Genomic DNA, 15,711 nt, shown 5'->3' with positions numbered 1-15,711 from the left:
GGTGTTATGAGGTCTTCCGATTCAAAAAAAAAAAAGCAAACTTAAAGCACCGTGGTATCTTACTACAGCACTGTCATCTTCCAGATCTCAGTTACCTCACCGCAAGAGTCAGCCCTGAAAGCACGGCATGATACCAGGCCTCTTGATCAAATCACTGTGGAACAAGTAACGCCCTCCTCTCCCACCCCGTACACACACATGCGCCTTGATGACTCAAAACTTTACAACAGATGCTGTTAGTCCACTTCAAGATGAATCCTCTGCCTATCCATACACCCCAGATGTTCTAAGCCCACAGCAGATGGAGACCCTTAACACTGCTGCTAACCAGCATGGTGAAGTATTAACCCAAAGCTTTGCAGGGCTTGGCTGGCAAAGAGAAGGGGCAACTGTGACCAATGACATTCTCTCAACAGAACATTTGTTGTTATTGTCATTGCTCAGAGGTTTCAAGTCAAGTTTCTTTCTTTATCATGAAAGACCTATCAAGAGGCTAAGTGTTAGGGACTGGTCCGCTTTAGCAGGAGAACCTCAGCTTGTGCACCCGTGTGAGGTGGTGGGTAGGTAGAATAGTACACAAAGGGAAAGCCTCAGGGCCCGAGAAAAACACAAGCTGTAGAATAAAGGTACTGGGTCTAGTTACCATTAGTAGGAGCTCAGTTACATAGCACATGGCCATAGGTGATTCTTTAGTATTCAGTTTAAATGCTCCCCAAACTTGCACCCCAAAATTTGTAGCATAAGCCTGCAACAAGGCACGTTCATGGCACATGCAGAATCCCGGCCATCTAAACAAAGATTGAGTTACGGGGGGCTGGGGCGATTTAAGCAGGAAGGAAAGAAAAGTGTGTAGGCGAGAAAGAAGTCTTTATACTTGATAGAACACCTGGGCATTTTAAACGTAAGCCCTTCCTAGCAAACTGGATTAGGGAAGTGTCAGTGTGCACACTTTGAAGGGGAAGCAGCGTAGTGCTCTTATGGGGACGTTTTGACTTGGGACTTTGAAGCTGGAAACTGCGTTTTCATCCACGTTTGAAAAGACCCTAGCGTACTTGCGGCACTACTGCAATCTAAACAACAAGAGATTCGGAGAGAAGGTGAGAGTTCCGGACTTCATTCTGCACTTCAGAGCATTTGTTGGGTTTAATTAGGCCCTTAAATGTTGGATAGACTACAAGCTGGATAAAAAAAAATTAAGGGAAGGAGAGTATCTAGGGTCACATATAGCTTAAGGAGTGGTTAATACACTGATCTGACAGATCATTACAATGCACTCCGTCTAGCAAGCATACTGGTGGATGGTTTTCCTACAAATCCTCAGGAAATTTGATTAGTTGTGCGTGTGTAACATATGTATTACAAATAGGAGAGATACAGGCACAAGACACTTTTTGAAGAAGTTAATTCCTCTGCAATATTAAGAAAGTAATACAGGCAAAACACTTCTAAAATGTGGTTTAAAAGACAACAGTTGTACAATTTGTTGTTTTTATTTGAAACTTGTAGAACTTCCCCCCCCCCCCCCAAGGACTTGGTACAAAAGATTGCTTGAGGACTGACGCTATTCAGCACTAAGTTTTAGCCCCGGACTGGTTTGTACAGCCCAGCAGTAAACCCACAAAGGGTCACCCCTAAGGGGCTCAGCAGCCTAAATATTGCAGCGTGATAGGCCAAATCAATGCAGTGGATTATGGATGGCAGCCTCAGGGCAGCACACAAAACTCACAGGATTACTGTGAATCTGCTTCTTTGCTTAAACAACATAACTAACTGCTGGCTGTTGGAACCCCTGCAACCTGCTTGCAGATATGTTGATTGGATCAGGTGAGAAGTCCCTGCCTTCCCCACCTCCCCAAAAATGAATTTCTCAATTCCTTTAGCGCAGGGTGAGGGCAGAGAGGTGATCCAGAGCAGCAATCTTGGGTGTAGAATCCCTAATTGCATTCATCTGATCATTTATGGGATTTTTATGCCTTTAATTAGTAGGCAAGCCTAAAGCGAGGCTTAGCTGCCATACTCCTCATCTGGGTGAGGTGGAGACCTGGGCACTTTCTTTGTTCAAAGGGAAACTTTGTGTGTGTCTCTGATTGGGGGGACACGGACCCGGACACACACTTACTTTCTCCTCAGCGCTGACCTCGGGGCTTTCAATGGGAGAGCGAAACATCCCTCTCCCAAAATCTCTGGGATCTCGCCCAGCCTGGCCCTCCTGCCCTGGCTCAGCCCCAGACCCGCCGTGGGGCGGGCAGGCTCCCTTCAGCCCCTTCCCCGCAGTGCGGGCAGGGGTCCCGCTCCCCTCTCTGCCCCGCGGGGGCTCGCATGGCTTCCCCAGACCCCACCAACAACAAGGGTGGGTTGGGGCTACCTCCACCCCAGCCGGGCCCCCAACACCCTAGGGCAAGCGGTCCGGGGAGGGTTGCATGCCCCTCCCCACAAAGGCCCCCCCAAAATCCCGCGCCCGCATGCCCTGCCCTGCGCCCCCTCCTCACCTCCGTGTCCAGCTGCACCAGCTCCATGTTGGGCCATGGATCTCCCAGCTGGGCGAGCGGCATCCTGGCGGCTTCTGGCCCCGGGAGCGGGGCTGGCTCCTTCCCCTGGCTGCAGGTGGGTCAGGCGGGACAGCGGCGGGGCTCCAGCCCGAGCTCCGCCGCCCTCCGCTCCCGAGCCAGCTCCGGAGCGCCGCTCGCTGCCCCCATTGGGCACCGGCCTCTAGCGCCGGCCCCCTCCGCCCCATTGGCTGAGTCTCTCCGCGGGGCGGGCGGGAGGTTCCGCCCGGGCCCGCGGCGCCGCCTTCCCGCGGGGGCTCGGGGCGCAGTCCCCGCCTGCTCCGAGAGGGACCCGGGCACGGAAAGAGGCCAACCCCCTGCCCAAGGGGGGCGCACTCAGTCCGCACCCCTCACGGATCCCCTCCTAGTGCTGGGGCAGGGCTGCACCCCAGAGCCTCCTCTTTAGGGGGTACAAATTCTCGCTCCTTTCCAGGAGCTCCCCGAATCCCACCTCTATACCCCTGCTTCGGGGGCAACCAAAGTCTCATTCTTTCAAGGGGGCACCTCAAAAACTGCCCCCCGTGGAAATGGTCACCCCTTCCCAGGTGCTAAAAGAGGCTGGTGTCAGTGCAAAGCAGTTCAGTTCAGTAAGTCTCATGCTGCTGCATCAGGAGTGGCTAAAAAATATCCAGTTCCTGAGCAAAAGATAGAACCTGACCCACCTCCTCTCTCCAATTCTCCAGCGGCAGTCCTTGACCCAGACAATGCAGGCATAGAGCTCTAGAGGGGCCAGAAGATGAAGCCAGAGCAAGTCTACACTTGAGATCTGTTGTGCTTTCCTCTCTCTCAACCATCCCCCTTCAGCCTCTCTGCCGCGCAGGGGCTTGCATGGCTTCCCCAGACCCCAGCAACAACTAGGATGGGGGGTACCTCCACCACAGCCGGACCCCCAACACCCTAGGGCAAGGGGTTCGGGGAGGGTTGCATGCCTCTCCCCACAAAAGCCCCCCCCAAATTCCCCGCCTGCATTCCATGCCCTGCGCCCCCTCCTCACCTCCGTGTCCAGCTGCACCAGCTCCATGTTGGGCCATGGATCTCCCAGCTGGGCGAGCGGCATCCTGGTGGCTTCTGGCCCCGGGAGCGGGGCTGGCTGGCTGGCTCCTTCCCCTGGCTGCAGGTGGGTCAGGCAGGACAGCGCTGGGGCTCCGATGAAGTGAGCTGTAGCTCACGAAAACTTATGCTCAAATACATTTGTTAGTCTCTAAGGTGCCACAAGTCCTCCTTTTCTTCAGCCTCTGTGACTCCTGATGTACCACAGTCTCCAGCATAGCCTGTTTCTAGCTGCATCTTCCCAGCTTGCGGGGTTGATGCTGAAAGTTTTCAAGTCCCTCCTGTGAACATCCCGGAACCTGAGCCTAGGTTGGCCCCGTGGCCTTGAAGCGTCCATACAGTACACCCTTTGGAATGTGGCCTTTGTCCACCTGGTGTGCAGATGAGAGTCTAATAGAGACATCTGAGTGTTTGAGAATAGCAACGCGACTTGGTAACTTTGTTTTCTCAAGTACTTTGGTGTCGTCAAGAACATTGGATTCCCACTTGCTTTTTAGAAGACAGTGATGACAGTGAGTATGAAAGGTATTTAGCCTTCTCTCATGCTTGCTGTAGATGGTCCAGGTCTCACCACAGTACAGCAGTGTGCTCCAAATGTAAGTCTGATAGAGCCGTATCTTGGTGTTTAGTGATGGCTGAACGTGGTTGCTGCCTTCCTGATACAAGAATTAAGCTTTTCATCTAGAAATAAGTTATCCGATACCTACCAGGAGAGCCAAACCAGTGGTGGTCAGGCTGGGAAATGTAAAGAGCAAATGTCTAGTGTGGACAAAGGCTATGTGGTTTACCCAAGACCACGCGGTGAGTGAGTGTCAGTTAGGATTTGCATGTAGGAACTTGTGGCTCCCATTACCAAAGTCGGTCCACTAGACTAAGCTGCTCTGTTTACCAAATTACAAAAGAGACTGAATAGTCCCTTTTTCATTTCCCCTTGACTTGCTTAATCAGAGGCTCCTCAAGGGGAAAACCGGGGAGAATGTTTTCCTATCTGAATTATTTTTAAATTATATCTGTTTTTAACCAAGGCTGGGCTAAGCAATTTTCTGATGTGGAGCCTGAGAACGAGTGATAATTGGAGATGAAGTCAGAGTGATTAAGTACTGGAACTTACCAAGGGATTTGGTAGATTCTCCATCACCTAAAGTCTTTACATCAAGACTGGATGTTTTAAAAACAAAAACATCCTTGATCACAAGATAAGGGCTTGATACAAGAATTCCTGGTTAAAAATCTATGGTCCGTGTTATACAGGTATCATCACTCTAGATGATCATAATGGTGTCTTCTGGCCTTAAGATCTATGACTTTACAGACTTAGATGTGGGAGGAAAAGGAGAAATCAAGGTCAAGGAATAAAGTTATTGAGAGTGGAGGTAAACAAAGGTCTAAATCAAGGAAGAAAATGGAGGATATATGAATATGCTTTCCCAGAAAATCACTTCTGTTGTCTTTCAAGCATTAAGCAAAAGGAAGTGGAGAGGAAGCCTCAAGATTTCTTGGCCAAAATAGGGAGAGGGAGGACAGATTGAATCAACCTGTCAGAAGATATTTACAGTTAAAGACATAAAACAGACCAGTATCTCAACGTATGGTAACATGTCTTTAAAGGCAAAGCTCAGTGGTTGTGCATAGGCATTTACATGCATTGTTTGAATAGTAACACTGGTCAGTGACAGGATCTTCCCTAATATATATATGAAAATAACTGAACACATACAGAAGGTACCATATTCACAGGCTTACATCAAAGAGCCACTCATGGTTTTGGATGATTTTAAGTACTGTTTGTACTTAAATATGTACAACTGTTATGTGTACATATTTCTACTGGTAAGGGAGATTTTCAAAGGCACAAAAGGCAGCTAGATGCCCACTCTCACTGCCCAATTGAAGTGAGGTGCCCAACTGCCATGTGTGCCGTGGAAAATCTCCCCCCTAAGCTTTAAGCTGAGTTGTATGCTGCCTTCATTGTATATATAACCCTGGAAAATAACCCCACAAGAAGGGCCCCCATGAAGCTGACCTTTGGCAATTCCACCATGGTGGCACTGGTCTTGATTCCGCCACACTTTAGGAATCATCCAGCCCTGGTGTCTAACTGAAGTGATATATTTAAGCCATTACTGGCAGAGAGGGCATTTCCCACCAGTTGGCATGCAGAATTCCTATTGACTTCAAACAGGAGATTTGCCTGGAAGTCTTGCAAGAGCAGGTCTTGAATAATCGTGTGGAGCAACTGAGGATATAACTTTGACCCAGCTGGCCATTAACTGCTGTGAATTTTCTGACCCAGAAATCATTATTGCTATTGTAAAGAGTGAAAATATGTTAAAAATAAAGTAGTTTCCTTTTGGTGTGTTAAAAAGTTGGCATGCACATGGCCCTGGATAGGGTGCTCTGTTTACAGCACTGGTATTTTTCTAGCACTTAACAGTAGTACAGTAATCAGTAAGAATGCAAGACAATTTTCAAAATTATTGTGGGAGGTTAATGGCCACTATCCAGAGGGATTCTATTTGAAACGCAGAGCAAAGTGTGTTGGAATTCAACTAGAGAGATAGGGAGAGAATCCACTGCTGACTCCATCCCCTGATGGCTCTACTGAGATGCTGAAATTTGCTCGTATTTCACAGAAGAAAGATTTGCACGTTGACCGCATGCTTGACAAAAGACAGGAAATATTGAGCTTTATAGAAACGATTTATTTAATTGGAAGGGAACAGAAAGATCCACGCCCAGGGATGCCGAAGAGTCTAGACAAAGTATCAAATCACACATGCCACAGTTTCACAGTAAAACTGTAAATTCAAGATTTTTTTTTTAACTGAAAAAAACACTTCACAAGTATTAGCACGATAGTGCTTGTGCTCTGTTTATTGTTTCATTTATACAAAGACTTCAAAGAACTTCTCAAAGGTGGCTACACAGTATCCCCAAATTAGATTAGATAACTCTCATAGCAATTCAGTGGCTGAGCTAGCCATAGAATGCAAGAATCCTGAATCCAAGTCTGCTGCTGTAACCAATAGGCAACACTGCCTCCCTTCTGAAGTTTGATTTCTGCACTAGACAACCCTGAAAGATACAGGTGACTGGTAACAGAATATGGAGCCTCATTATTAGGTTGCCAGGTAAGCTCAGGGCAATGGTGACTGAAAGTGTTTTCTTGATAGGTGAAATGAGATAGTGGTCTCAGCCCAATTTGTATTTCCCAGCTAAAAGGCTACCATACCAGGTGGCTCCAGTGTTGGCATCCAAGAGCGCACAATGGCTAAATGAAGCTAAACAACCTTCTTCCTTTCCAAATGTTCTCTTCAGGTAAGTGCAGAGGTCTTTGGGGCATCATTATGGCTTTGATGGAGACACAGAGGTCTCCAAAGCTCTTAAATGGCCCCTTTCACAGAATTAAATTCACTGAAAAACTCAAAATACTGCATTGCTGTTTGTTTTCTCCAGTTTCAAAATCCAAATCCTCTTCGTTTACAGCAGGAGACATTTTAGCATCTGAAGCTGGCTGACTTTTGGTTTATAAATGTGTTCCCATCCAGAGTGATTGTGATGTATGTGAAAGTAACAGCCATTGAAACAACAAACAACCAGCTTTCCCAGGCTTGGCCACAGGTACAGTTCTCCCTTTTGCATTAAAAGCTGTTTGATTTGCTGGCCCCTTTGTGTTCCCTGTATAAGAATGCACAGACCATAGCTACTCAGCATAGCTGCCTAGGAATAGTGATCCCCTGAGTCATCTTATCTGTCCGCTTCTCCTTTCTGGAGCCAAGATGCACAAGGAACATCTTTTTAACAGGTTTCAGAGTAACAGCCGTGTTAGGAGAGTGATCACTTTAGATAAGCTATTACCAGCAGGAGAGTGGGGTGAGAGGAGGTATTGTTTCATGGTCTCTGTGTATATAATGTCTTCTGCAGTTTCCACAGTATGCATCCGATGAAGTGAGCTGTAGCTCACGAAAGCTTATGCTCAAATAAATTGGTTAGTCTCTAAGGTGCCAAAAGTATTCCTTATCTTTTTAACAGTGTGTTGTACTAGATGATTGTATTGTAAGTTTGGAGGTGTACGGATAATGTCTCTCTCTTTATTCTCCTGTATATTTCTATATTTTCTGAGACTCAAAATTGTATCCCTGTCTTCCTATATAATGTTTATCAGGCAGCCTTAGATCATTTTACAAGCATCAGAACAAATCCCACCAGCCTTTACTCACACAAATAAATGTAATGGGATTCCAAGCACAAATTTGCAGGATGAGTCCCATTATCAAGGCTGTTATTTACTGAGCAAGATCAGTGTGGTCTGCACTCTACATGCATTCAGACATTGTTAATTAAGCCTTACAACAACCCTGTGCAGTAGGTATGTATGTATTTTTTTTTTAAATGCACTAATCTGAAATGATCTTCTAATACATTGCTGTTATTCCTGTTGTGCAGATGGGGAAACTGAGGACCATGTCACGGAGCAAAGCAGTGGCAGAGCCAGGATTAAAACTCAGGAGTCCCGTCATCCTCTCATAACAGCAGAACATAAGACCGGCCATACTGGGTCAGACCAAAGGTCCATCTAGCCCAGTATCCTGTCTTCTGACAGTGGCCAATGCCAGGTGCTTCAGAGGGAATGAATAGAACAGGTCATCATCAAGTGATCCATCCCCTGTTGCCCGGCCCATTCCCAGCTTCTGGCAAACAGAAGCTAGGGATACCACGCTGCCCATCCTGGCTAATAGCCACTGATGGACCTAGCCTTCATGAATTTATCTAGTTCTTTTTCTAACCCTGTTATCGTCTTGTCTTCCATAACATCCTCTGTCAATGAGTTCCACAGGTTGACTGTGCGTTGTGTGAAGAAATACTTCCTTTTGTTTGTTTTAAACTGCTGCCTATTCATTTCATTTGGTGACCCCTAATTCTTGTGTTATGAGGAGTAAATAACATTTCCTTATTTACTTTCTCCACACCACTCATGATTTTGTAGACCTCTATCATATCCCCCCCCTTAGTCGTCTCTTTTCCAAGCTGAAAACTCCCAGTCTCCCCTCCTCTTACCACCATAATGGGACAACATCGTTTTGATCACAGAGACGTTTTCCCTTTGTGTAGTGCAAGTGTCACTTTTTAGACATAAAACAGAAGCTCTGTAAATGAGAAACTTTGGCTGGCGTGTTTAATGACCGATTACTTTTTCCTTTTCTGGCGGATTTCTTTCCGTTGTTGTACTCATCACCATGTGTGATTACAGCTGCCTGAAATGCCACTGCTTTCTGAGGCAGGTCCAGGCAGCAGCCGGAATGCGGAAAATACATCACTGCAGATTATGGTACAGTGAGTTCCTTAGGGAACACAATCAGTTCTCTAACTCTTGTAGTGAGGGCCTATTAACAGGACAAATACCTGCATCTTCTGCAAACACAAACATGAGCCTCACAGTCCCTCCTGACATTGCTCATGTGGCCAGTTCTTGCAAGAATTAAGCCGTCTCATCTACTCAAACCAAGTTGAAAAGGAGTACTTGTGGCACCTTAGAGACTAACCAATTTATTTGAGCATAAGCTTTCGTGAAGCTCACGAAAGCTTATGCTCAAATAAATTGGTTAGTCGCTAAGGTGCCACAAGTCCTCCTTTTCTTTTTGCGAATACAGACTAACATGGCTGCTACTCTGAAACCTGTCAAACCAAGTTGTGTTTCTTATGGCACCATTTACTGTATTTTCCTTTGAAAAAGGCTCCTAGTTCTATGAAGTGATTGTGGGATCACCGACCCCATCCAGTCCACTGCTTCCACATTAATTATTATGGTAAGTATCACAATAACACCTAGGAGCTCTAGTCATGGACCAGAGTTTTTGACTGGAGCCCCAGAAATCTGCAGGAGGATTGTTTAGCATGGGCACGTGCAGCCTAAAGTGGGTCTGGCTAAGAGAGAATGCATTGGTTAAACTGATGCCTAGGAGAGCCTCTTTTTATTTGGGAATTTGCCACCTGTGTCTCCAGAGCACCAAGTTGGAGACAATAGGTGTCCTGAGCAAAGGGACCCATTGAGGTTGGGAACACATCCTGGGAGGACATGGGAACCAATCAGGCACCAGCCATCTGGGCAGCAAGGCCATATCTGCTGGTTGTCATGGATACAATCTTTCCGTCGATATCAGTTACCTTCCGTTTCCTGGATGCAAAGAAACGAGCCATGAGTCTAGTCTAATTTCCATGAAGAGCAGAACACTTGACATCCAAACAAAAAGAAAAATTATTCTGTTCAAAGCTCAGACATCTCTTCCTAACACGAACTGAACCAGGAGCTGAAGCTGACTTGCTTTTTGGTATTTCAGCTATGTGAACCTGATAATGCTCTGAATAATTCCATTTTGATGCTGCTGTTACCTTCAAATATCTCATAGGACCTCAGAGGAGTTGTTTTCTCCGCCTGTTCATATTTTTCTCTTGTTTAGCCTTTTGGATCCAGGATAAGCCACTGTGGAGTCTCCTTATTGCCTGATTACTGCACAGACATGCAGTTTCATTTACTTCAGCTATGCATTAGGAAGTTCAAGCTAGTAACATCAGCTAACAAGAAACTGGCTCAGCCTTTCAGATCCTAGCTGCCTTCAGCTCCTTGTGTGGACGAGACAATGGTGGGTCAAATGTGGCTTCAACGTTTTATAGAAGAGAAGCCCTTACAAAACCTAAAGCCAATTCCAGGGGAAACAGCAGGTGGGGATAGCGACTTATTCACAGTGTATAGTTTATCTAATGAAGTTGGAAAATTTTGTTGAATCATTGGCACTCAGAGGTGTTCATCATACAGCCAGCTCTCACTGCAGCACCATGCCAGCCAGTGAGAATGTGAAAGGGAAAATGACTAGAAACTGTAAAAAAGAGTGAAACTGACAGATGTGCTTTCATTGTCCCCAGCTGGGGAGAATGCAGAGTAAACAGTACAAATCCAGGCACCTGGGTCATGAGGCAGGTTTGCCAGGGATATGGGGGAACCTGGCAACATAAAACAAAAGCACCCTCCAGCAGAAGCACAATTTGAATTAGCTGAAAATCTTAAATGAGCTATTAACAGTACAGTGCCTACAACACACAGCTGGGCAGTTCTCATCCCACTGTGTAGAGGGCAGTGGTGTGCATTACATCCACTCATTCCAAATTAAACAATTTTACACTTTGGGAAATGCCACCCACTTCAACAGGTGGGAAACTTGAGAAGGCGTGCAGCGATTGGGGAAGAGAACACATGCTGTGGGGGGATGCAGGGTGACCTCTCCTGCTCCTGAGTCTCTAGCCACTCACTGACCAGCTTGTGAAAGATGGCAGCTGATAAGTCCCTCATCCTCCTCTTTCATTTTAATTTAAACCCTAGCCCAGGTCATGTGGAGCTACTTTTTGCTGTTTCAACAGATGCAGAGAAGTTAAGTCAGTTGTTCAAAGTCATACAGTGAATCAGTTTCACAGCTGAGAAGAAAACCTAAAAGTCCTGACTCCCAGATTCTTGGCTCTAACCCCAAGCCACACAAAGCAAATAAACAACCCAGACTCATTGGAAATCCAGGCCCTTGGCAGCTATTCTTCTTTCTCTCTGGCCTTGTCTACACTACGAAATTAGGTCGAATTTATAGAAGTCAGTTTTGTAGAAAGCGTTTTTATACAGTCGATTGTGTGTGTCCCCACACAAATGCTCTAAGTGCATGTTGTCAGCGGAGTGTGTACCAAGGCAACCACAGTACCAAGGCAACCATCGACTTCCGGAGCATTGCACTGTGGGTAGCTATCCCACAGTTCCCGCAGTCTCCGCCGCCCATTTGAATTCTGGGTAGACATCCCAGTGCCTGATGGGACTAAAATATTGTCGCGGGTGGTTCTGGGTACATATTGTCAGGCCCCCCTTCCTTCCCTCCCTCCGTGAAAGCAGCAGCAGACAATCGTTTTGCGCCTTTTTTCTTGAGTTACCTGTGCAGACGCATACCATGGCAAGCATGGAGCCTGCTCAGCTAACCATCACCGTCTGTCTCCTGGCTGCTGGCAGACGTGGTACTGCATTGCTACACAGCAACAGTTTATTGCCTTTTGGCATCAGACAGTGCGGTATGACTGGTAGCCATCGTCGACGTAGTCCAGGGTGCTCTTTTAACCAACCTCGATGAGGTCAGGGGCGCCTGGGCAAACATGGGAGTGACTCAGCCAGGTCATTTCCCTTTTAAGTTTCGTCTCATGGCGATTCAGTCCTACCAGCAGTGCACTGTCTTTTAATCTGCAGCCAGCAGAAGACGATGGCCAGCCGTCATACTGCACTGTCTTCTGCCGAGCACCCAGGAGATGACGATGACTAGTGGTCATACGGCACAGTCTGCTGCCAGCAAGATGTATAAAAATAGATGAAGTGGATCAAAACAAGAAATAGACTAGATTTGTTTTGTATTCATTTTCTCCTCCCTCCCTCCGTTAAATCAACGGCCTGCTAAACCCAGGTTTGAGTTCTATCCTTGAGGTTTTGAGTTCTATCCTTGAGGGGGCCATTCTGTTTCTCACAAAGCCACCCCCTTTGTTGATTTTAATTCCCTGTAGGCCAACCCTGTAAGCCATGTTGTCAGTCGCCCCTCCCTCCGCCAGAGCAATGGCAAACGATAATGCATTTCGCGCCCTTTTCCCTGGATTGCCCGAGCAGGAGCAGACGCCATAGCACGGCAAGCCTGGAGCCCGTTCAGCTCACCGCAGCAGTTATGACCATTGTAAACACCTCGCGCATTATCATGCAGTGTATGCAGAACCAGCACCTGAAAAACCACGCGAGGAGGCGATGGCAGCGCGGTGATGAGGACATGAACACACTTTTCTCTAAAACCGTGTTCCCCCGCAATTTGGATATCATGGTGTTAATGGGGCAGGCTCATGCCATGGAATGCCGATTCTGGGCCTGGGAAACAAGCACAGAGTGGTGGGACCGCATAGTGTTGCAGGTCTGGGATGATTCCCTGTGGCTCCGAAACTTTCGCATGCGTAAGGGCACTTTCATGGAACTTTGTGACTTGCTTTCCCCTGCCCTGAAGCGCAAGAATACCAAGATGAGAGCAGCCCTCACAGTTCACAAGCGAGTGGCAATAGCCCTGTGGAAGCTTACAACGCCAGACAGCTACCGGTCAATCGGTAATCAATTTGGAGTGGGCAAATCTACTGTGGGGGTTGCTGTGATGCAAGTAGCCAATACAATCACTGAGCTTCTGCTATCAAAGGTAGTGACTCTGGGAAATGTGCAGGTCATACTAGATGGCTTTTCTGCAATGGGATTCCCTAACTGTGGTGGGACTATAGACGGAACGCATATCCCTATCTTGGGACCGGACCACCAGGGCAGCCAGTACATAAACCGCAAGGGGTACTTTTCAATGGTGCTGCAAGCACTGGGAGATCACAAGGGACGTTTCACCAACATCAACGTGAGATGGCCGGGAAAGGTTCATGACGCTTGTGTCTTCAGGAACTTTGGTCTCTTTAAACGGCTGCAGGAAGGGACTTTATTCCCAGACCAGAAAATAACTGTTGGGGATGTTGAAATGCCTATATGTATCCTTGGGGACCCAGCCTACCCCTTAACGCCATGGCTCATGAAGCCGTACACAGGCACCCTGGACAGTAGTAAGGAGCTGTTCAACTATAGGCTGAGCACGTGCAGAATGGTGGTAGAGTGTGCATTTGGATGTTTAAAGGGTCGCTGGCGCAGTTTACTGGCTCGCTCAGACCTCAGCGAAAGCAATATTCCCATTGTTATTGCTGCTTGTTGTGTGCTCCACAATCTCTGTGAGAGTAAGGGGGAGACGTTTATGGCAGGGTGGCAGGTTGATGCAAATCGCCTGGCCGCTGAATACGCGCAGCCAGACACCAGGGCAGTTAGAAGAGCACAGCAGGAAGCAGTGCGCATCAGAGAAGCTTTGAAAACCAGTTTCAAGACTGGCCAGGGTACTGTGTGACACTTCTGTTTGTTTCTCCTTGATGAAAACCCGCCCCCTTGATTGACTTTAATTCCCTGTAAGCCACCCACCCTCCCACCTTTGATCACAGCTTGCTTGCAAAGGAAATAAAGTCACTATTATTTAAAAAACATGTATTCTTTATTAATTGATTATAAAAATAGGGAGATAACTCACAAGGTAGCCCGGGTAGGGTGTGGGAGGAGGGTAGGAGGGAAGGAAAAGGCCACTTTAAAACTTGTTGAATGCCAGCCTTCTGTTGCTTGGGCTGTCCACTGGGGTGGAGTGGTTGGGTGCCCAGAGCCTCCCATCCCGCGTTCTTGGGCGTCTGGGTTAGGAGGGTATGGAACTTGGGGAGGAGGGAGGGCGGCTAAGCAGGGGCTGCAGCGGCAGTCTGTGATCCTGCTGCTGTTCATGAACCTCCATCAGACGCCGGAGCATGTCCGTTTGATCCCGCAGTATCCCCAGCGTTTCCTCATGCCTCCTCTGATCTTCCTGCCACCACCTCTCCTCACGTTCATCGGCCACCATCCTGTACTCTGCTATTGTGTCCCGCCACACAGCTCTGTCAGTACCGGACGACTGCATGAGCTCAGAGAACATTTCATCGCGTTTTTTTCGCTGCCTTATCTGAGATAGCCTGTGGGACGGAGGAGGGAGGCTTGAAACATTTGCAGCTGCTGGAGGAAAAAAAGGGAGTGAAGTATTTAAAAAGATACTTTTTACAGAACAATGGCTATACTCTTTCACGGTGAACAACACTATTCACATTACATAGCACATGTGATTTTGGTACAAGGTCGCATTTTGCATCTTATATTGAGTGCCTGCGGCTTTGGTGTTAGAGATCACACATGCAGGGCTGGGCAACAGAATTCGGCTTGCAGGTGGCCATGGTAAGCCATAGTCTTTCGGCTTCTGCAACCTTCATAACAGCAGCCCCCTCCTTTCCTATACCAAGCGAAGCCTGTTGAGTTGGCCATTTACTGCTGCAGTTTTCCTGTTAACGTGCAGCAGCAGAAACCAAACTAACCCCCTCCCCGCATCCAATTCTCTGGGATGATCGCTTTTCCTCTCCCCCCACTGCCTGGCTGGTATCAGGGAAGATCCGTGCTAGCCAAACGCGAACAGCTCAGCGCCAATGGCCCCCCCTCCCACCGCATGGCTAACTGCAGGGAGTATTTCTTTTCAGCCACAGGCAAACAGCCCAGTAGGAAGGGTCACCTCTGAATGTCCCCTTAATCAAATTCCCCTATTTCAAGCAGGTTACCATGAACGATATCACTCTCCTGAGGATAACACAGAGAGATAAAGAACGGATGTTGCTTGAATGCCCGCAAACACTGGGACCATACGCTGCCAGGCTTTGTCATGCAATTATACCAGATTACTTGCTACTAACATGGCGTGGTAAAGTGTCCTACCCTGGAGGACGGAATAAGGCTGCTCTCCCCGGAAACCTTCTACAAAGACTCCAGGAGAGCTTCATGGAGATGTCCCTGGAGGATTTCCGCTCCATCCCCAGACACGTTAACAGACTTTTCCCGTAGCAGTACTGGCCACGAATGCATCCCAAGTCCTCAGGGCTACTCAATTATTAAAAAACGCTTGCTTTTATAACGTATTATATTTAAAAAGGTACACTCACCAGAGTTCCTTTCTCTGGCTTCGTTGGTTTGGGAGGGTGGTAAAAAGATCCTGGCTGTCGGGGAGAATGGTGTGCTGTGTGTTCTCCCCAAGCTCGTCCTCCTCCTCCTCATCTTCCCCATCTGCAAAATCCTCAGCCGTGGCAGAGAGTATCCCATCCTCAGAGTCCACGGACAGGGGTGGGGTAGTGGTGGCGGCCCCCCCCAGAATTGCATGTAGCTCAGCATAGAAGCGGCATGTCTGGGGCTCTGTCCTGGAGCATCCATTTGATTCTTTGGTTTTCTGGTACGCTTGTCTGAGCTCCTTAAGTTTCACGCGGCACTGTGTTGCGTCCCTGATGTAGCCTCTGTCCCTCATGGCCTCGGAGATTTTTTGAAATGTTTTGGCATTTTGTCTTTTGGAACGTAGTTCTGATAGCCTCTGATTCCTCTCCCCATACAGTGATCAGATCCAGTACCTCCTGTTCAGTCCATGCTGGAGCTCTTTTTTGA

General features: G+C 47.6%; 1 protein-coding gene and 1 long non-coding RNA gene across 5 annotated transcripts in view; one reads left to right on the top strand and one right to left on the bottom strand.

Annotated features, from left to right (window-relative positions):
* Nucleotides 1–2,701, bottom strand: part of RPS6KA1 (ribosomal protein S6 kinase A1) — a 67,092-nt gene extending 64,391 nt beyond the window's left edge. For all 4 annotated transcript variants that reach the window (XM_073317374.2, XM_073317377.2, XM_073317375.2 and 1 more), the window contains exon 1: nt 2,490–2,701. In XM_073317374.2, the coding sequence (XP_073173475.1) occupies nt 2,490–2,552 (63 nt within the window). In that variant the 5' untranslated portion in view covers nt 2,553–2,701. The remainder of the gene's footprint in view (nt 1–2,489) is intronic.
* Nucleotides 1,760–8,738, top strand: LOC140900299 (uncharacterized). The gene is made up of 3 exons (XR_012155607.2): nt 1,760–1,824; nt 7,083–7,217; nt 8,043–8,738. It is a non-coding gene; the product is annotated as an uncharacterized LOC140900299 (long non-coding RNA).
* The last annotated feature ends 6,973 nt before the right edge of the window (nt 8,739–15,711 follow it).

This window comes from Lepidochelys kempii, chromosome 19 (assembly GCF_965140285.1).
Source record: "Lepidochelys kempii isolate rLepKem1 chromosome 19, rLepKem1.hap1, whole genome shotgun sequence".
NCBI classification, from domain to species: Eukaryota; Metazoa; Chordata; order Testudines; family Cheloniidae; genus Lepidochelys; species Lepidochelys kempii.
This window is presented reverse-complemented; position numbering and strand designations above follow the sequence as displayed.